Source organism: Sinocyclocheilus grahami, unplaced genomic scaffold (assembly GCF_001515645.1).
Source record: "Sinocyclocheilus grahami isolate Dianchi unplaced genomic scaffold, SAMN03320097.WGS_v1.1 scaffold1267.1, whole genome shotgun sequence".
NCBI classification, from domain to species: Eukaryota; Metazoa; Chordata; class Actinopteri; order Cypriniformes; family Cyprinidae; genus Sinocyclocheilus; species Sinocyclocheilus grahami.
Genome location: NW_015506446.1, coordinates 160,039 through 182,577, shown reverse-complemented (window position 1 = coordinate 182,577; position 22,539 = coordinate 160,039). Strand labels below are relative to the sequence as shown.

The following is a 22,539-nucleotide window of genomic DNA, read 5'->3' as shown; positions in this document are numbered from 1 at the left end:
TGTGTGTGTGTACGTGTACGTGTGCGTAGTATAGTGAGTGTGAAGGAGACGCGGGTGACCTCGCTCGTGGCTAACATCCTGATTGGTGTGAGCTTGTTTCTGCTGCCGGTGCCCCTGCAGTGGATTCCTAAGCCTGTGCTCTATGGGCTCTTCCTCTACATCGCTCTCACCTCCATTGATGGCAATCAAATGTGCGACCGCATGGCTCTGCTACTTAAAGAACAAGTGAGTGTGCGCATGTGTGTCTTTGATGAAAACAAAGTCAAATAAAAGTCATAGGTGTTGTACAAATAAGAACACAGAAGAGAGATCGGTGCACTCTTTGTGCAAATAAAGCAACAGATCGCCCTCTACCTGTCATAGATGGAAATGTCTAAGTATCCAGTGATGCATTTTGTGGCCGGACGCTTTGTGCATTTTTACCCAAGCGTAAATGCCCTCCACGATGCATTTGTGATGGATCAGGAGGTGGTGTGAAATACATACATCTGTGTAAATGCTGCAGATTGGCAAAATGTTTCATAATTGACTAGGCAGTGGGCTGTTTATTACACAAAACTATAAAAGTCTAAAAATCTCTATAAAAAAATCTCAAGCACATCCCAGTTGTTAGCGAAAACTATTTTTTATTAACTATTAACCTATTAAACCTATTTTTATTAAGAATTAAGTTAATATGTCGGCGCCAATGGCCTCGTGGGCAGCGTGCCGACATGTAGCGCCTTTGCGCTTCGGGCGTCCCGAGTTCTAGTCCTGGCTCATGAACCTTTACCGATCCCACCCCCCTCTTTCTCTCACCCACTTTGCTTCCTGTTGACCTACTGTCCTATCTAAATAAAAGACATTAAAAAAATGTTAATTTAATATATTATAATACATGTTATGCTCAACAAGGCTGCATTTATTAAACAGTAATATTCTGAAATATTATTGCAATTTAAAATAACAGTTTTGTATTTTAAAATGTAATTTATTCCTTTGATGGCAAAGCATCATTACTCCAGTCTTCAGTGTCACATGATCTTTCAGAAATCATTCTAATAAGCTGATTTGCTGCTCAAGAAATTTCTTATCATTATCAAGGTTGAAAATAGTTGTGCTGATTAATATTTTTTGTGGAAACATACATAAAAAAAAAATTCCCCAGGATTATTTGATGTATAGAATGTTCAAAGGAATAGCATTTATTTGAAATAGAAATCTTTTGTAGCATTATAAATGTCTTTATAAAAGTCTTGCTGAATAAAAGTATTCATTTCTTAGAAAAAAAAAAGGTTACTGACCACAAACCTTTGAACAGTATTGTATTTTAACTTTTTAAAAGCATAACTCTTATATACTACATATTATTGTATTATATACTATATATTAAGAGTTGAAAAATCTGCCCAGTATAATCATGGACATGATCGTCATTCATTTGCGTATTGCCTGGCAATAGATCAGAATTATATCCATATTGCGTATGTGGCCAGGTGTATGTGAAATGTCCATATTTAACCAATCTTAGTCCCATCAGTCAAGATGTTGAGGGGTATAATCTGCATTATGATAGCTGTACCCAATCCTATTTTTCTTTTCTTTATCTCTCTTCCACTCTTTCTCAGACGTCCTACCCTCCCACTCACTACATCCGCAAGGTGCCGCAGAGGAAGATCCATTACTTCACTTTCCTTCAGATGGTGCAGCTGCTTTTTCTGTGTGCGTTTGGGATGTACCCTCTCCCGTATATGAAAATGATCTTTCCTCTGCTAATGTTTATCCTCATACCCATCAGGTGAGAACTCAAATGCCTTTAGCTCCCGTCAGTTTGTGTAGTGTGTATTTTGCTGTGTACATGCATGTGTAATAAATGGTGTTTGCTAAAGGTCATACTACAGAATGATGAATGATGCTTTACATTATGTGGCTTGTTCATGATAGAGGAAAGAAAAAATCTTTTGAAGTTCTCAGAAATGACTCTTTGTAGTCATGTGCTTTTCATATATTTTGAAAATGTCATGTGGTGTGACATCAAGTATTTTCCTTACACTGTGAATACTTGTGAATGTACACATTTTGATAATTATTTTCAGACAAAATTATGAAGTATTAATTTAATTAAACAAATAAAACCAGTACTTTATTTTCAAGGTCAAAAGTATTTTTAAATACAAATATTGTGAATTATTACTATATTTTTGGTCAGTCACAGAACATAATACTTTACAACTTAAACTAACCTTGTCTTGGCGTAAAAAGGTCAAATCATCTGATATTTTAAGAGACTTGCTGATCTAGACACACAGCCATGTCCTGTTTAATGTCACTTTTTTTCTCTACACCTTTGTTGCTCCACATGATTTTGTTTGTTGCAGCACATGATTTGTTAGCCAAAAAAATTTGTTTTATTAGTAAAGTTTTTAAAGCACTTTTGTTAAAATATTTTTAATAATAAAGTGAGATTTTTTTTTTAAATGTATTAATATTTTTTTATGAATCAATAAGGTTGTCTATTCAGTAATTCTAAAAAATAATTGTATTTCTTAATGAAACATATATTAATTTAATTTATTATTATTATCATTGAATAAAAATGTGTTTATTAATACAAATATAAAAAAATTGTAAATATATATTTTCTTAATTATCTGTTTGTATGTAATTAACATAGTTGTAATTGTGTCTCCGTCTCAGGAACTGTCTATTGCCCAGGATCATTGAGGCTAAGTACCTGGACATTATGGATGCACAGCGCATGTAAACGCATGCACACTGAGCCTCTGAGCAAAGGATTCTGGGAATTGTATTTCTGAAATGCAAAACTCTGGGAGGAAAAACAACCTGATTCTAGTGTTTAACAGCAGTCTTTCTGGTGAAGCACTGCACGAGTAAGAGAGAGATTAGAAAAGAAGGATATAAGAAGACAGAACAAGAGAGGGGGAAGATGAGATAGATACCTGTTCAAAACAGAGTATTAAGACAGATCGCTGTCTGACTGTTTGACTATTGACCTTGGTCAGTCACTGCTTCTCTCATGATCTGAGTAGTACACCAAAGCCCCCTCTCCTCCCCCTCTCTAGTCTATTCTGATGTATCCATGCATCACAAACACTTGATTTATGAGACGTAGGAAACCATCACACGTATTCTCAACAACTGTGCCATGACTAAATTACACAAGTGTTTACTCCATCTCCGACCAGTGTTCTCGACACAAATACAGCTGTTTTTTGAACAAGAGACTGAACTGAATCTGTAGCAATACCTCTTATTTGTTGATGCGTGCGCACACACACACACCCAGTGCAAAACCTCTCATACATCAAGTAAAAAAGCTGTCAATGGCAGATTTTCCAGTGCATTTTGGTACATATCAGTGCAAATAAGTAATAATGAAGTGAGCATGGACCAAAAGAATACACTCACCTTAGGAAACTGTGTCTCATAGCAATACAGCGGATTATTAGAGGCTATCAATATTTTAGAGTTTTCTAAAGAGTTTTCCTTCAAGGTAATGGAATTCTAGTTTGATTACCCACTGATGTGTAGAGAATGTATCCTAAGCGCTGGGGTTTCAGGGAAATGGACAAAATCAAGCAGTATTTCTGCAGACCTTACTCACTGCTGAATGGACTCTGACATTAAGCTTTGCACATCACAAGACACCGCATCTGTGTACCTTTCCCAGTCACACACACACACACACACACACACACAGAAGCATGATTATAAACAATACCCAAAAGAAAGGTACTTAAACGCACACTTTGTCCATCTCACAATATATTTAAAACAGAGAAGGCATGCCTTTTTTAAGACATTGATACTTTTGATTTGTATTACTATTATGTAATTTGTTGTGTTATTATTAAAGCTGCAGTCCGTAACTTTTTTTGGTTAAAAATGATCCGAAATCAATATTTGAGTACATAACCAGCCAGTGCTCAAAACTATCGCCTTACTTTAGCCCGATTCACATCGATTATCTTATAATAATGGTTTCTAATTTGAGTGGTACGGGTAGGTTTTCGCGGGAAATTCGAGCATGACGCTGCATCATTACATCACGTCTGTAAACATAAAGAACTTGTCCCGGCTACCCTCTTAACAATAAAGGTGCTTCAAAAGGTTCTTCAAGCGATGCCATAGAAGAACCATTTTTGGTTCCACAAAGAACCATTCAGTCAAAGGTTCTTTAAAGCACCATCTCTTTCTTACCTTTTTGTAATCTGAAGAACCTTCTTTCGCCACAAAGAACCTTGTGTGAAACAGAAAGGTTCTTCAGATGTTAAAGGTTCTTTATGGAACCCTTTAGACAAAAAGGTCCTTCGATGGCATCGTGAAGCACCTTTATTTTTAAGAGTGGACTAGGCTATCGCAGGTGAGGATCCTGCAGGTGGCGGATCGTTTATAGCCTTTTCTCACAGGAGCTAGAATAATTAAATGTATCATTTTGATGGCTGATTGTAATCCAGAAAGGATTATGTGTTTAGGAAAATTAAATTATGAAATTATTAAAAAATTAAATTAAATTATATTCCAGTTTTCAATGTGCTTCTGATTACAGATAGCCTGGGATTACAAAGATTTGTATTTTAAAGAAAACCAGTTCAAAGGGAGCATAATTTGCTTTTTGGGTTCTTAATATGAAATTCGAATGGTATGACAATTAGATTAGACTGTACAGAAAATGAAATCTACACGCTTGTACACACTATAGGCAATGCTGATGTTGTTAACATTAATAATTTGAGAATAAAGTTTAACAATAATAATCATTTGCATGGTTAGATGTGATATGAGCTAACCGATTGTTAGATTAAATCACCATTGGTAGCGCAATTTATTGTAATGCTTTTTTCCCCAGTTGGTCAGAACAAACATGGCAGACTTGTTACTTACTTGTTCAGATGACAATATCCAGTGAAAATTCTTATTTGGGTCATATATTCCAAGACGTAAGCTAGAATCTGTGATTGCGAAGTACAGTAAATATCCACACCGGTAAAGTGACTGCCATTGCAGTGACATTCTCCTCAAAACATTAGCTTCATCCACGCTGAAACCATGCCGGTGCACAACCCACGCAAGAAAGATAATTCCGCAAAAAGCTGCAATTGCAGGTTTTTAAGCCGAGATGGCCGACAAAGAGGCAAAACTTACAGACTGCAGCTTTAAAGAAACTAGAAATAATGGTCAAATGAAGGTATAGTACAATTATATCCCTACTTTATAATTGTTTATAGTTGTTTGCGATCTTTCTGAATAAAAGAAATCGGAAGACGCGGATATCTCTGATGATTTTAACCCATCAAACCAGGTGCACAAATTGAGAAAGACATGGTTTGACTAACTGGGCAAAAAAGCGAGCACCTGTGCACTTAATCATAGGCAATGAGATTAGAGAAAGCGGAGAACCAGACTAGCCTGATTTTTGTCATGGAAAGCTTTAAGCTTCAGAGAGAGAGATTAGATGAACTGTTGAAAAAGTTGGTTTTCTCTTGAACATGTCGCACCACTCGCGCAATCAGCGGTCCCGTTTCTCTCTCTATCTTCCTTGTAACGGTATCCTAGTTATTCTCCTTGAGTCCAGATCTCTGGTGTAAAAACAACCTCCCTTCAGTAATCCTGTTTGTCATTGGACATCTCTCAGTATTTACTGTAATATTGAAGTATTCAGCTTTAATTTGTGATCGCTCACACCTGGGTGGGATATGTTGACGAGTTCTGTTCTGTGCTGTTTAAATATTGTTTTTTGTTTTTTTGTTTTCTAATCATGAATGTATACTGTGTAGATTTTTATATAGCGCATAAAAAGATCCATTGTCGAATTGATTTTGTCAAACAGATAAGCTAAATTTGTAAACTGCAATATGTAAAAACTATGGTAAATAAGAGACATGTTTATTGGAAGGATTGTGTGGGTTTAATAGGGGTATGCTATACACTGAAATCTAGATCATTTCAAGCTGATTGCCAAATAAAGAGATATATTGATACCCATCTGTTTCAGCTCTCCTCTGTTTTCGATTTATGTTGGCTACAGTTGATATTCATTGCTAATCACTACAATTTCTTTCTTTCTTCCTGCCTTCTGCTGGTCATGTTAAGTAAAGTTAATAACAGCATTAGAGATTCTATGGATGGGAATGACTCATTTCCACGAATCGGTTCATTTAAAAAGTTATTTAAAAAAAACTTATTCTAAGATAGATAGATAAGATAGATAGATCGATAGATAGAAAAAAATAGTAGTAGTAGTTCCAACCAAGTCCACACCAGCAGTTGTTCATTACAGACCAATCTAGAATCTCCCTTTTCGGTCCAAGATACAAGAAAAGGTAGTATCCTCACAATTATATTCCTTCTTAGAGAAAATTGGTATCTGTGAGGATTTCCAGTCAGGATTTAGACTGTATCATAGTACTGAGACTGCTCTCATTATAGTTACAAATGACCTGCTCTTATCATCTGATCGTGGTTGTATCTCTCTATTAGTGCTACTGGATCTTAGTGCTGCGTTCGACACTTTTGACCACAACATTCTTTTGAATAGACTAGAAAACTTTGTTGGCATTAGTGGAAGTGCATTAGCATGGTTCAAATCGTACTTATCTGACCGCCATCAATCAGTCATCAATTCGTAGCAGTGAATGAAGAGGTATCATATCGATCACAAGTGCAGTATGGAGTGCCTCAAGGCTCAGTACTAGGGCCATTACTTTTCACACTTTACATGTTACCCTTGGGAGATATCATCAGGAAACACGGTGTTAGCTTTCACTGTTATGCTGATGATACTGAGCTCTATATTTCTTCACAGCCCGGCGAAACTTACCAATTTGAAAAACGAACAGAATGCATAGTCGGTATAAAAAACTGGATGGCGAGTAATTTCTTACTGCTAAATTCTGAAAAAACAGAGGTGTTAATTATTAACAGGCAAGTCATTCTGAAATAAATAAATGTTAGGTCCTATCTCTCGGTTGGATGTTGTTAATAAAATGTTATTTATTAAAACCAAATTTCGTATGCGTGTTAAAAATAAAATAAACAAATAATAATAATAATAATAGAATACTTTTTATTCCTTCAAAATCCAAGCAGTCCGCTTCACTTTTTGGACCACAAATGTTGAAACGCTATGGATGAGTAATAAACCTAGTTTAAATACATTTGTATCCTCGTTGCTTCAGAAAGTTTAATTTTACCATCACTAGTCGAAACATTATCTGTAATTTATGATATTTATGCTATCCAGTTTTTAAGGTTACCTTAAAAATACCTTTCGTCTGATAGGACGAAAAGATCTGACTTAAACGGTTTGTGCAACCGATTTGAAAAGATCCGACTCAAGTCAAGCAGAATAGGAATCCCTACTGTACTTTGCTCAGCCATTGGGTCCAACAGCACGAGCCTGTTACGAAAACACCTGAATTATTTTGGTTATTTTGAGTGTCCTTTAATATCTCGCTTACTGTCCATTCAGTTGAGCTGACTCTGCTAGTGCACGTATGCTAGTGTGGCACGCATTCCATTGTGTTGGCCGTGGAGCTGATGGACAGTCTCTAAAAAGAATATAGCCTACTGTGCACTTATAGATTATGGGAGTATGATTTATGGAACAGCTTCAGCATCTCTGTTCAGACATTGAGATTATGCTGTGGAGCATTCAACACTTCTCCTGTAGACCTATCAGCTTTACAGGTTGAAATGAATGAGATGCCACTGGAGCTTCGCAGGTTGAAGCTGAAACTGGTGTATTGGGCTACTGTAAAAGGGCATTCAGAAATACACCCAGTAAAAAGAGTATTAGAAAACTGCTGGGAACATGAATATGTAAATCTGACTAATGCCTCACCTGAACGACGCTCCTTTTTACAGGTGCCGGTCTAACGCTTTATCAGAAGTTTGCTTTGTTTTACATTCTGAAGTACGATTCGTTATACTAAGACTTTTGCACCCATACAAGTCAGGGAATGAGCACCCCCTGAAGCGGAGAACCAGACTAGCCTGATTTTTGTCATGGAAAGCTTTAAGCTTCAGAGAGAGAGATTAGATGAACTGTTGAAAAAGTTGGTTTTCTCTTGAACATCTCGCACCACTCGCGTAATCAGCATTCCTGTTTGGCTGTTTCTCTCTATCTTCCCTGTAACGGTATCATAGTTATTCTCATTGAGTCCAGACCTCTGGTGTAAAAACAACCTCCCTTCAGTAATCCTGTTTGTCATTGGACATCTCTCAGTATTTACTGTAATATTGAAGTATTCAGCTTTAATTTGTGATCGCTCACACCTGGGTGGGATATGTTGACGAGTTCTGTTCTGTGCTGTTTAAATATTGTTTTTTGTTTTTTTGTTTTCTAATCATGAATGTATACTGTGTAGATTTTTATATAGCGCATAAAAAGATCCATTGTCGAATTGATTTTGTCAAACAGATAAGCTAAATTTGTAAACTGCAATATGTAAAAACTATGGTAAATAAGAGACATGTTTATTGGAAGGATTGTGTGGGTTTAATAGGGGTATGCTATACACTGAAATCTAGATCATTTCAAGCTGATTGCCAAATAAAGAGATATATTGATACCCATCTGTTTCAGCTCTCCTCTGTTTTCGATTTATGTTGGCTACAGTTGATATTCATTGCTAATCACTACAATTTCTTTCTTTCTTCCTGCCTTCTGCTGGTCATGTTAAGTAAAGTTAATAACAGCATTAGAGATTCTATGGATGGGAATGACTCATTTCCACGAATCGGTTCATTTAAAAAGTTATTTAAAAAAAACTTATTCTAAGATAGATAGATAAGATAGATAGATCGATAGATAGAAAAAAATAGTAGTAGTAGTTCCAACCAAGTCCACACCAGCAGTTGTTCATTACAGACCAATCTAGAATCTCCCTTTTCGGTCCAAGATACAAGAAAAGGTAGTATCCTCACAATTATATTCCTTCTTAGAGAAAATTGGTATCTGTGAGGATTTCCAGTCAGGATTTAGACTGTATCATAGTACTGAGACTGCTCTCATTATAGTTACAAATGACCTGCTCTTATCATCTGATCGTGGTTGTATCTCTCTATTAGTGCTACTGGATCTTAGTGCTGCGTTCGACACTTTTGACCACAACATTCTTTTGAATAGACTAGAAAACTTTGTTGGCATTAGTGGAAGTGCATTAGCATGGTTCAAATCGTACTTATCTGACCGCCATCAATCAGTCATCAATTCGTAGCAGTGAATGAAGAGGTATCATATCGATCACAAGTGCAGTATGGAGTGCCTCAAGGCTCAGTACTAGGGCCATTACTTTTCACACTTTACATGTTACCCTTGGGAGATATCATCAGGAAACACGGTGTTAGCTTTCACTGTTATGCTGATGATACTGAGCTCTATATTTCTTCACAGCCCGGCGAAACTTACCAATTTGAAAAACGAACAGAATGCATAGTCTGTATAAAAAACTGGATGGCGAGTAATTTCTTACTGCTAAATTCTGAAAAAACAGAGGTGTTAATTATTAACAGGCAAGTCATTCTGAAATAAATAAATGTTAGGTCCTATCTCTCGGTTGGATGTTGTTAATAAAATGTTATTTATTAAAACCAAATTTCGTATGCGTGTTAAAAATAAAATAAACAAATAATAATAATAATAATAGAATACTTTTTATTCCTTCAAAATCCAAGCAGTCCGCTTCACTTTTTGGACCACAAATGTTGAAACGCTATGGATGAGTAATAAACCTAGTTTAAATACATTTGTATCCTCGTTGCTTCAGAAAGTTTAATTTTACCATCACTAGTCGAAACATTATCTGTAATTTATGATATTTATGCTATCCAGTTTTTAAGGTTACCTTAAAAATACCTTTCGTCTGATAGGACGAAAAGATCTGACTTAAACGGTTTGTGCAACCGATTTGAAAAGATCCGACTCAAGTCAAGCAGAATAGGAATCCCTACTGTACTTTGCTCAGCCATTGGGTCCAACAGCACGAGCCTGTTACGAAAACACCTGAATTATTTTGGTTATTTTGAGTGTCCTTTAATATCTCGCTTACTGTCCATTCAGTTGAGCTGACTCTGCTAGTGCACGTATGCTAGTGTGGCACGCATTCCATTGTGTTGGCAGTGGAGCTGATGGACAGTCTCTAAAAAGAATATAGCCTACTGTGCACTTATAGATTATGGGAGTATGATTTATGGAACAGCTTCAGCATCTCTGTTCAGACATTGAGATTATGCTGTGGAGCATTCAACACTTCTCCTGTAGACCTATCAGCTTTACAGGTTGAAATGAATGAGATGCCACTGGAGCTTCGCAGGTTGAAGCTGAAACTGGTGTATTGGGCTACTGTAAAAGGGCATTCAGAAATACACCCAGTAAAAAGAGTATTAGAAAACTGCTGGGAACATGAATATGTAAATCTGACTAATGCCTCACCTGAACGACGCTCCTTTTTACAGGTGCCGGTCTAACGCTTTATCAGAAGTTTGCTTTGTTTTACATTCTGAAGTACGATTCGTTATACTAAGACTTTTGCACCCATACAAGTCAGGGAATGAGCACCCCCTGCTTGCCGGACTAAAACTAGCTCCAGCACCAAGCTAGTTTTTCCACAACGGCCTACCAGCCATCAGAATGTGCTACCAGCTTCAAAAAGAAAACAAAGTCAAATTCGTAACTTAGGTGGGGAATTCATGACAACAGAATGTCAGGAGGTCAGTTTAATGCCTCATCTGCAGGATGCTCCTTTCCACAGTCTAAAGTCCGCGTCATTACACTAGGACTTTTGCACCCATTCAAGCCAGGGAATAATCACCCCCTGCTTGCTGCACTAAAACTAGCTGCAGCAGCAAGCTACATTTTCACAAATGGTCTCCCACCAGTGTACTGACCAGGCTCTGGCCTGCTTAGCTTTAGTGAGTTATATCGGGAGTTCCTCTGAGTCTGGATGAAATCAAAATAGAATTGAGAGGGGGGAAAGTTAAAGATGTCAAAAGGATAATCAATAAAAAAATGGAAATAAAATAGAAACGTTGTCAGTCATGTTTGAATTTGAGGATAAGACGCCAAACAACGTTTTGCTAGGTTTTTTCTGTTATCAAGTGAGAGAATATATTCCTCCAGTTCTAAGATGTTTCAAATGCCAACGTCTGGGTCACATAGCCAGCCAATGTAAGGGTAAAGAAAGATGCGCTAGATGTGGAGGTGAGCACGAATATGGGAAATGTGGGAAAGATGTCCCTGTGAAATGTTGCAACTGTGGTGAACAACATAGTGCAGCTTATAAAGGATGCATGAAGCAAATACAGGCTAAAGAAGCTCAGAAACTCAAAATTCTGAGTAATGTCTCTTATGCAGAAGCTCTAAAGAAAGTTTCAGACGTAACCAAGCCTAGACAAAGTTATGGTAATAAACTTGCAGAAAAAGAAAAGACAGGAGCTCAAAATTTTATGAGAGAATCCTTTCATCAATGCAAAATTAAACAGAGACTCTGTTAGTGGATGGAACAAAATTTGTGGCATTCATATGTAAAGTAGTGTATATTGGAATTATTTTCTCAGTTTAAACATTTGATATGTCATCTATGTTGTATTCTGAATAAAATATTGAAATTTGAAACTTCCACATCATTGCATTCTGTTTTTATTCACAATTTGTACAGTGTCCCAACTTTTTTGGAATCGGGTTTGTATATAGACAACCAAATAATTATATTTACAGATGGTGTTTTGCCAAAGCAAATTGGGAAGATTTTAAAGAACGGTGTAAGAGAGCTCAATATATACAAATTAATGGTAATGTAGATATTTGTGTAAATAAAGTCAGCTCAATGATCACAAATGCTGCCGAAAAATACATTCCTAAGAAGGTTATAAATCAAAACAGAAAAATAGGTCCATGGTGGAATGATGAATGTTCTATAGCAATTAAAGAAAGGAATCGTGCTCAGGAAAATTTCAGGAAAAACATGAATATGGATAAATTGGAAGAATACAAAAGAAAAGCAGCTATTGTGGGAAGAACGATCAAATCTACAAAAAGAAATGTGTGAAGAGAATTTTGCTCAAATATTGGTAGAGCAACTGATCTAGGTGATGTGTGGGAAAAGAGTTCATAAAACCATGCCAGTGCTGTCAAACGGAGATGAAATTGCTGTAACAGAGAAGGAAAAAGCCAATTTATTAGGTAAGGTTTTCTCAAGCATACATAATGGTAGTCATCTCACTGATTATCATAAGAAAAAGAAAGAAGAAAATTTAAGAGATAGTAGACTGCTATTAAATAAAAAGAAAAATGAGAATGCACCTATGGATTTGGAATTGAATATGATGGAATTAAAAAGAACTATTATAGGAACTAAAAATTCAGCCCCAGGACAAGATCAACTGATCTATACAATGTTCCATCATCTGCCAGAAGAGGCACTAAAGGTTACCTTGGAGTTATTTAACATGATTTGGCATGCAGGTGAAGTCCCTAAACAGTGGAAAAGAGTAATAATCTTACCATTTCAAAAAGCTGGGAAGGATCCTAGAAATCCTGAAAACTATAGGCCTATTGCCCTAACATCACATTTTTGCAAGTGGATGGAAAAAATGATTATCCAAAGGTTAACATTTTTTTTTTTAGAGAAAAAAGGGTTAATTAACAGTCATCAATGTGGTTTTAGAAAAGGTAGGTCTACTGCAGATGCTATGGTTAAAATAAGCAATGAAAAAGAAAAAACAGTAAGTATGAAGGAAATAATGATGGCAGTTTATTTTGATATCGAAAAAGCATACAATACCATGTGGAGAGAGGGGTTATTGATTAAAATGAGTAATCTAGGAATAAGTGGAAGACTTTTTAATTGGGTTCAGAGTTTTTAGTAGTAGGATAAAAGTAGGACCAGAAAATTCTGATGTTTTCAATATTAATAATGGAGTTCCTCAAGGAAGCGTGGTCAGTCCTATTTTATTCAATATTATGATTAATGATATGTTTAATGATGCAGGTTCAGAGATTCATTTAGCCTTATATGCTGATGATGGTGTAGTTTGGAAAAGAAGTAAAAATGTTAAGTATAATAATAACAAGATTCAGGAAGCAATTCAAAATGTTGAAAATTGGTCTTTTAATTGGGGTCTAAAAATTTCACAAACAAAGATGTGTTATATGATATTTACAAAAAAGAAAACAAATGATAAAACGAGATTGTCATTACATAATGAAAATATAGAAAAGGCTAAGGAATTTAAATATTTGGAACTGTGGATGGATGAAAAATATTCTTGGAGGAAGCATATAGAGCATATTGAAACAAAATGCAAAAAGCAAATTGAGAGAAATTAGATAGAATGCAACATAGAGCACTAAGAATTAGCATAGGATCAATGAAAACTACTGCAATTAATGCTATTGGTTAAGACTGCAGGATGAGACAAACTTTGCTTCTGCAGTGATTAAAGGATGCTGGGAGTATGAGAAACATGCATGCAAAGGATTTGGATGGAATACGAAGTCAGAAGAAGTTGTGTGTCATGTTACATAAAAAAACGTTTTATTTAAATATAGCTAAAATAGCTGTTTGTCGCAAAAAAAAGAATAAAAGTCGCAGCTACAATGAGAAAGTAGCTAAATTTGGCGACAAAATCCCCAAATTGCAAACACTGCTAGAAACAATGTTTAACTTATAAAGTCTGATTTTGAAATATAAGTCAATAACAATTGGCTGGAGCCAGAGCCAATGGTGAAAGTGTTTGCGCGAGGAGACCCCGCCCCATTTGAGAGGTTCTGCCCACTTTTGGAGTTCACGCCCCATTTTGGAGATCTCCGGCGGTCTGCCGTTAGAGTGATGAGGCCGCGGAGGTGGCTTGAGTTTGCAGTGAGCAGCCGCAGATCTCTCCTCCTCTCTCTGCCGGGGAAACACGTGCGGAGCAGCAGCAGCAGCAGCAGCAGGCGGCACCACGGCACTCTCATGGCTGAGGAGGCCAAAAAACTGGCAGCTTATGCAGCTGTGGATAACCACATACAGGTGAGATTGTGTATTTACCTTCGTTGTGACACATTAGCACTACTTACGTTAGTTTAACTGGATAAACGGGCGCATTAAACACTTTGGGAGGCGTGAGTGAACATGCGTAGCAAAAACGATGCATGTCGATGTGTCTCGCGTTATTAAATTACGCGACAACAGACCGACAGCAACGTTACTGGTGTTTTATATTTGCTATGGCTAACTGCTTTGACAGTTACAGTACATAGTGAGTGGCACTTCATGCTAGCTGGGATGCTACATGTTAGACTGTAGTGAAGTCAGCTAGTAAGTGAGAGTAGCTCGGGTGGCATCAGTCGAGCCACCTGTGTTTATTTACGCAGCGGGTTGCTTTACACATACAGTAAGCTAGGTGATATAAGGATGCTAATTCTGCTCAAGTTAAACGTTAAGCGATTAGCATGTTTGGAAATAGCTTTGTTTGTGGTCTAACGGGTGCTGTCTGTGTCAGTCGAATGATTGTTAAGATGAAGCAATCAGTGGTACAAAGTAGACTAGCAGTTTGAACTTTGAGTTCTGCAAACTTCTGACGTTTGCATGCATACTTTAAAAAACAGAGTCCCAGAGGCTTGGCTGAGGTGTTGCATTTCCAAAGCAGTGGTCATTAAAGGCACACTTTTGTTTTTTCAAGATATGTTTAGTAACATGTTTAAATACAAAAATGCTATTTTTATGTGTGTAAATTATATACCTCATTGAAAATTATCTTAAAATAAAACTGCTCCAATAAACTTGGTTTGGTTACATTTTATGGGCGTTCTCTATATTTCTCTAGAAATCGAACCCATGAGCTTTTTGTTTCTAGCGCCATGCTGTACTATTTCAGCTCCAGAAATATTTCAGCACTCAACCTGTTTATCAAACTGCCTTCAGGCGGTACAGGAGTATACAATCCAGAACCAGCAGATTGAGGAGCAGCTTTTACCTGTAGGCCATCAGAACTCTAAGCACTCTGTAATGCTCACTACACTCCTTACAAATATGTATACAACACACATACCTCATGAGGACCTTTTATTTTCTTTACGAAGATCATTTGCACTTTAAAAAACAGACTGCACATACTACAAGACTTTAAACATTTTTTTTATTTTTGGTTTGTATTATGCACTTATATTGTATTGCACTCAGGTAGGATGCAGGAGCCTCAACCTAAGCATTTCAATGTGCAAATTGTCACTGACATTGTACACATGATAAATAAACTTGAAGGTTAAAGACCTCCTTTACTGACCCTTTGTAGAAAGACATAATGAATTCAGACCTTACTATCAGTGTTGTGTTTCCCTAATGTGTGACTGTTTTCTTTGGTTATGCTTATATTTGGTTGTACTTATAATTATATAAAATTTGGCTTTTCATTTTTCTTTCAGAATAATCAGGTAGTTGGAGTGGGCAGTGGCTCAACTATTGTCTATGCTGTGGACAGGCTGAGTAAGACATTTCATCTAATATTATCCACTCATGCTTCAAACTCTCAACCACGATAATTGCTAAAGGATGATGTTTTCTTTCTAGCTGAGAGGGTCAGACAGGAGAAGCTGAATATTGTGTGTGTTCCTACGTCTTTCCAGGTCAGTACAAAACTTAATTTGGAGCTATGACACTTGATAATACCTGTGTTTTTAACTGATTTGAAATGTGTTGATCCAGGCCCGTCAGCTGATTCTACAGCATGGTCTCACTCTGTCTGATTTAGACAGACATCCTGAGGTGAGTTTGGGCCGAGACTGCATGAGGACGGGCAGCTGGAATGGGAAGGAAGAGTAAAAAAAGATGATTTAGACAACTTAACAGCTCAAATAACACTATAGAATGGACAGATTTAGTAAAACAATGCTATGTTGGACAGGCCAACTAAATGGATGATTTGACTTTTGATAAAATGTAGTTGAGCTGAAATATCAAGTAACAGCTTTTTGCCAAAGAACTTTACTATGACTGGTTTAATTTATCACCCGAGTACACTTTTTTTTTTTTTTTTTGTCTTTTAGCTGGATGTAGCGATTGATGGAGCCGATGAGGTTGATGCTGCATTGACACTGATAAAAGGAGGAGGGTATGATTGGAAAATCTGTTTAATTCAAGTATTTTTTCCGTTTCTCTTCATTTTCATTTGTGTGAAACCCCGAGGTGTCATCAGGTCTAGCGTCACGTCCTTTTCTTTTCCTCCCTCAAAATAGAGGATGCTTAACCCAGGAGAAGATTGTGGCTGGCTGTGCCAAACACTTCATTGTCATCGCAGACTATAGGTATGCATGTGGTGTCTTATTATCCAAAGTGACTTCATTTCATTCCCGGGAAAGCAACCCACTGCATTGCTAGCACTGGGCGCTATTGTTTGAACTACAATATTTGGTATATATTTAGCATCCCATAATTACTGTTGATCATACTGCTGATCACTGCCCAGTGTGTGATCGCTATAATTATATGAGAGAGTCTTCCACTAGAAGTTCAGAAGTGTTTGTATGATGTCATTTTATTGCTTGTGTGGGTAGGAAGGACTCGAAGGCCCTGGGGCAGCAGTGGAAGAAAGGTGTGCCGGTGGAGGTCATTCCCATGGCGTATGTGCCTGTGTCCAGAGCCATTGCCCGGCGCTTTGGAGGAGAGGCTGTGCTGAGGATGGCAGTCAGTAAAGCTGTAAGAGAGTCTTACTAATGGATCTTGAATTACAGTTGTATTAATTAAATTTTTTTTTACTTAATTGTATTATTCGTAAAAAATTACAATGTCCTGCCCTAAAATATTAACTCCTTTTTATTTGGTTTTATTTGAATAACCGTATCAACTAAAAGTGCTTGATTTATTATAGAAAATAACTCATTACGTTTGCTTTTCTGCAATATATATATATAATATAATAATAATATTTTTTGACATTCTCCTTATCTCGACTTGTATTTTTCTTACCTTGATTTTCCCAGAAAGTAGCAGTGTTCCTTGCACTTCCTCGTAATCATCTCATTAAAGGGGTCATATGATGCGATTTCAGGTTTTCCTTTCTCTTTGGAGTGTTACAAGCTGTTTGTGAATAGATAAGATCCCTGAAGTTGCAAAGACTAAAGTCTCAAACCCAAAGAGATATTCTTTATAAAAGTTAAGAGTCAACCACACCCTCCTAAAACGGCTCGTTCTAACACGCCCCCACATATCTACCTCACTATGTGGGAAGATTTGCATAACGCCGCCCAAATGTTCACACAAAGGAAGAAGGCGTAACTTTAATGTTGCTGCCGCCATATTGTGAAGACGCTGTGTTTCGTTGAAAGGCGGGGCATAGAGGAGAAACAATAATGTACAGTATGTGGAAAAGAATGTGTCTTTTGAACCTTAAACCACATAAACACATTTCATTACACCAAATACACAAAATAATGTTCTTTTTAGCAACATCATATGTCCCCTTTAAGCTTGGAAAGTAGTGGGCTTCTATGAAATTGATGGTCCAGTCATCTGATTTTTTTCTTTACGATATTTAACTTTAGGGTCCAGTGGTTACTGATAACAGTAACTTCATCCTGGATTGGAAGTTTGAGCATGCACAGAACTGGAAAGAGGTCAGCACAGCCATCAAGATGATCCCAGGTCAGTACTGATGAACACCTTTCTTTTCTCTATTGTTAAATAATTATTATTGTTTTCTTTCTTTTAAAGAAGTCTGTTCTGCTTACCAAGGCTGCATTTATTTGATCAAAAATGTAATAACAGTTATACTGTGAAATATTATAACAATTTAAAATGACTGTTTTCTATTTAAATATATATTTTAAAATGTAATCCATTCCTGTGATGGCAAAGCTGAATTTTCAGCATCATTAGATGTTCCAAGACCTAAACAACGCAGATTCATTTTTTTTTTTAGGATTTTTTGATGAATAGCAAGTTCCAAAAAACAGCATATATTTGCAATATAAATCTTTGGTAAAATTATAAATATTGTAAATACTGTCTTTACTGGGACTTTTGAACTATATAACATGCCTTTGCTGAATAAAATATTTATTTCCAACTGCAAACTGTTGAATTGTAGCACAAATTAATTGTCTTTCTCTTTTTTTTTTTTAAAGGTGTGGTTGAGACGGGTTTGTTTGTGGGGATGGCTGAGCGGGTGTACTTCGGTATGGAGGACGGGAGTGTCGAGACTAGAGACCATCCTATCAACTAAGAAGATCCTTCCTCTGCTCTTGCAGTAGACCAGCACGCACACCTCAAGTGCCGTTCAAATACACAGACTCTGGCAGCTCTTTCCCTACATTTTCTGTTACAGAAACCATCAGACGTCTGATCAGTACCTCTCATGATGCTGTGCACATGGAATATGGATTTTTACACAACAATGCAACATTAGATTCTCTGACCTTTCAGATATTCCTGTTTTTCCTCTCATACCCTCTGTCTGGGCAATTCTGCTTATGTTGGGCTGGAGTCTACGGTGACTATCCATACTGTACATCTACAGTGTCTGCTTGCCTTCTGTGCTTCTTTACGTAGCCATGAATGTTGTGTTACATGGCTGTCTGTAAAAATGTATGAATATTGTGGCTTGCATCTGTGCCTCCATAAATGTATATTTTCACAAAGCATAGTTGCTGGCCTTACCAATGCATGCAGCTTTAAAGAAAATCTCGATCACACCCCATGGTTAGTATAGTTTCTGTAGGTTCATATGATCATTTTGAATCAGAAACCGATTTCCTCAGACGCTCCAATGTGAAACCTCAAGCGAAACTAGTGGCCTTTGCCAGCACACAGCGGTTGGTTTAGTTCAGTGATCAATCATTTCAGAGCATTCTGCCTCTGGACAAAATACACTATTTGAAGTTGTGAAATGCCACTCGGCTTTTGATATTGATTTTGTTTTTGTATAATTTTTTGATGTGCCTGTGGCCACGAGCACAGTGTTGTCGAGGGATGAAAGCAGCAGTGAGTTGGTGGCACAGCTGAAAGCCTTATCTTCTGTTCTTTTATTGATCTTTCAGTTCTGTTAATGAAAACTCTTCACTGAAGTCACTGTGATTTTTAGGTATGGTACTACATCAAAAACCAAAAACCAATTTTACTGTGATACTGAGGTTTTCAAATATTGTGCTCCAGATTGAAAATAAATATCAAAACTGGACCAATCAGCTATAAACTATTGTGTTAGTTATTTTGCATCTGACATTTTATTTGACCAGCATGGCTCAGTTACGTCAAACATGGGATAAAAGATGATTATTTAACAAACCACAAGAGGGCGCCATATACATTACGCAATGGCCAGCCTTCACGACTACAACAAGTGAACGGGAATACTCAAGTTGCCTAAACTATTTGTAAATGTGTTATGGTTGTTAGGCTATAATTGGCGTGACTTAATGTAAAATTGAATAAAACTAAAGGAGAATACTGAACTTTCTACAATTTGCGCAACCAATGCTCACCTCACTCTTCATACCAAAAGTCCCGGAAATAAAACCGTGTCAAACATAACCTAACTTTTATCCGCAAACAAGCGGCCACGTCGGTGTTTCCATCCTTGTACTTTTTACCCAATCAAGCTTCGCTCAGAACGAATTAGCAACGCCCCTCCGTTAGAAATCACTGTAACGATCATTACGATTGACAGCTTGTCAGACCAATGGGTTGACTAGAATACTTTCGCGGCTTCCGTAAACATACCAATGAAACATGTTGGAGCCAACACTATTGTTTTATTGGCTAAAACTCTACGGTCTCGCCAATGAAATACTTCAGAAGACGGCCATACCCGCTCTGGGCTGCCTTTCCTTCCGCTTATATTTCTGAGTGACAAGAAAAGCGGCCAATGGAAAGAAGCGGCTGGAGAGCCGACCACGTCAACAGACCGCACTGTAAAAGACAGTTGTAGGACGCAATCAAAATCTGCTTAGTAGACGAGCAGGGAAGATTGACAAGCGCTAGCACCAATCAGCACACACTGCAGGGATTCGCTTCCATGCGCAGCCAATGGGCGTTTGGATACGGGGCGGGGCTTGACGTTACCACGGCACGGCCAACGTCAAGTATAAAGGGAATAACATGGTGCTGTTGAGTGCATGTTTACGTTAAGGGAGGACAACAGAAAGAGATCTAATAGCTTACGAGTTTAATTGTAAAACGCCTTTTATAGTCTAGTTTTTAAAATTCACACTGTGTTTTGGTATGTGATTGCCTAACTACTCATGTGCCGCTTGTCCCAATGGAAAGGGGGTTTCAGTTTGGAAACGTGTGCACATCCCTGCTGCTGCTGCTTGTTTTGGGAACGTTAACGGTTACTTTGAAAAGTCCGTTTCTCTCAGAGAGAGAACTCAAAGTGGCTCCGACGCCAAACACCGAGACGGCGGAACATGCTGCCGTTATGGAGCGGCCACTGGACAGCGTCGGAGGAGCCCCTGGCATCGGAGAAGTGACCGTAGAGGACGACGAGTACGGCTCGACCGGGGAGAGCGAAGAGCCGTCTGGAGACAGCGACGCAAACTTCCACAAGCAGCGGAGGTAACGTTAGGCAGTTTCCACCGAGTCCTAGCAGAAGTTTTCCGCTTGTCTGAGCGTGACACGCTCTTTAGGTTGTCGCGTTGCTTTCACTTGTGTTATTCACCTTCAGTGAAGTTTGCGTAGGGCAGCTGAGCTGGAGTTCGTGATGGGCGGATGTTTGCAGCAGTCGACCTCTGCTGGGCCAAGAATATGGTATAAATATGTGCACACATTTATACTAGCAAATTCAATCCGTATGACAGTTGCTTGCGAATCATTTTAGATCGGCTTGACGCTGTCATTTATAACCTGGCCGCTTTTTGGCCGTTAGCAAAAATCTGATAAGAATTTTTCTGTTACTATGGAGATCCAGATGCCTGACAGCAGTCTCGGAGCAAGTGCGTTTATGAATTTAAAGAGCACCTTATATACTTGGACTACCATATGTTATATAAACAGAACTGTTTTTCTGGAGTTTCAAACTTGTTTGACTGCTGTGGTAGTCTGAGGAGGCTGCTTGTGTCTTGAGAACTGCTGCAGTGTTTTGAGTGTGGGCGTGCAATGCATGTCAGCCTGAGTGAGTCTGACTTCAGTATTGTTTGTAAACACATTTAAAGATGTAACATTAAAAGAGAGACATATTTTGAACTTTTAACATTAAGAATGCCGGTTTTATAGGTTTGTTTGGGAAATGTTATTTCAGGGATTAGTTCTCTATTTATGCCACAGTTATTACAAAGGAAGCCGGTGTCTATCAGTAGACTGCGGTCTCTTCTAGGCTTTAGAAAAACATGTAAAACAGGAAAGCAACAACACATTGAGGTGCCTAGAACAGACTGCGTGCCAAAGATGGAAATGACACGAGAAGGAGCAGAAAACCCTGGCTTGAGTTACAGCGAGGAATTTTAGGGTGGATACGGTTTGCCAGTGCTGAGGATTCTTTTAAACCCTTTAAAGGCAAAAGATGAAAAGTTCTGTTACATCTGAAAACCGCTACTTATAGATTTGAATCAGATTTAAGGTTATCACTTTCAGGATGTGTTGAAGCAGACAACTTTTGGCACCTAATTAATATATATTTTTTTGATATCTTGTAAATATGTTTGTGCTAATGTTCTGTTAGGCTATATTGTTCTCATTTTTAAAATAAATATTTTATATATATATATTACACTGAACAAAATTATAAACGCAACACTTTTGTTTTTGCCCCCATTTTTCATGAGCTGAACTCAAAGATCTAAGACGGTTTGCTGATGTCAACGTTGTGGATCGAGTGGCCCATGGTAGCGGTGGGGTTATGGTATGGGCAGGCATATGTTATGGACAACGAACACAGGTACATTTTATTGATGGCATTTTGAATGTATGTGTATGTGAAACTGCACATTTTAGAGTGGCCTTTTATTGTGGCCAGCCTAAGGCACACCTGTGCAATAATCATGCTGTCTAATCAGCATCTTGATATGCCACACCTGTGAGGTGGATGGATTATCTCGGCAAAGGAGAAGTGCTCACTAACACAGATTTAGACAGATTTGTGAACAATATTTGAGAGAAATAGGCCTTTTGTGTACATAGAAAAAGTCTTAGATCTTTGAGTTCAGCTCATGAAAAATGGGGGCAAAAACAAAAGTGTTGCGTTTATAATTTTGTTCAGTGTGTATATATATATATATATATATATACACACACACACAGAATGTCATTTAATTATTTTTATTTAAATTAAAAAAAATTTATATAAATATTTCGAAATTAAGAGGAATTAATTTTGCGCAAAAATAAATGCAGATTTTGCTTTTGATATTTAAGGACAGGACTCTAGACAAAAAAACAAAACAATTAAGGAGCCTTTGGCTTCTATAAAAAAACTAAATTAGGTGCCATATATATATGCAGTGTTTCCCCTGCCATTATTTTAGGCCTACCCCCCCAACGGCACCCCCTGCCACCCTTGAAGGTCAAGTTAATTTTATTTAATTATATTTTCTCTATAGCGCCAGATCACAACAGAAGTCATTTAAAG

The 22,539-nt window shown here is 37.5% G+C and overlaps 2 protein-coding genes and 1 pseudogene across 2 annotated transcripts in view; all 3 read left to right on the top strand.

Moving 5' to 3' along the window:
* The window catches only part of LOC107568643 (sodium bicarbonate transporter-like protein 11), a 50,292-nt pseudogene extending 46,382 nt beyond the window's left edge, over positions 1-3,910 (top strand).
* A 9,906-nt stretch (positions 3,911-13,816) lies between these two features.
* On the top strand, positions 13,817-19,144 carry LOC107568642 (ribose-5-phosphate isomerase-like). Its single transcript, XM_016254614.1, has 9 exons — positions 13,817-14,012; positions 15,407-15,467; positions 15,552-15,607; positions 15,687-15,746; positions 16,028-16,092; positions 16,217-16,285; positions 16,535-16,676; positions 17,522-17,621; positions 18,104-19,144. The coding sequence occupies exons 1-9, from the start codon at positions 13,833-13,835 to the stop codon at positions 18,199-18,201; spliced, it is 831 nt and encodes a 276-aa protein (XP_016110100.1). The 5' UTR covers positions 13,817-13,832; the 3' UTR covers positions 18,202-19,144.
* An 810-nt stretch (positions 19,145-19,954) lies between these two features.
* Positions 19,955-22,539, top strand: part of LOC107568644 (eukaryotic translation initiation factor 2-alpha kinase 3-like) — a 38,232-nt gene continuing 35,647 nt past the window's right edge. The window contains exon 1 of the mRNA XM_016254616.1: positions 19,955-20,531. Coding sequence (XP_016110102.1) covers positions 20,236-20,531 — 296 coding nt within the window. The 5' untranslated portion in view covers positions 19,955-20,235. The remainder of the gene's footprint in view (positions 20,532-22,539) is intronic.

What these genes read in the sequence shown, in the direction of transcription:
- LOC107568642 (XM_016254614.1), top strand. Translation starts at nt 13,833, where the DNA reads ATGAGGCCGCGGAGGTGGCTTGAGTTTGCAGTGAGCAGCCGCAGATCT. An exon ending in CTGTGGATAACCACATACAG is followed by an intron (nt 14,013 to 15,406) that starts GTGAGATTGTGT and finishes TTTTTCTTTCAG; the next exon opens with AATAATCAGGTAGTTGGAGT. An exon ending in GGATGGCAGTCAGTAAAGCT is followed by an intron (nt 16,677 to 17,521) that starts GTAAGAGAGTCT and finishes ATTTAACTTTAG; the next exon opens with GGTCCAGTGGTTACTGATAA.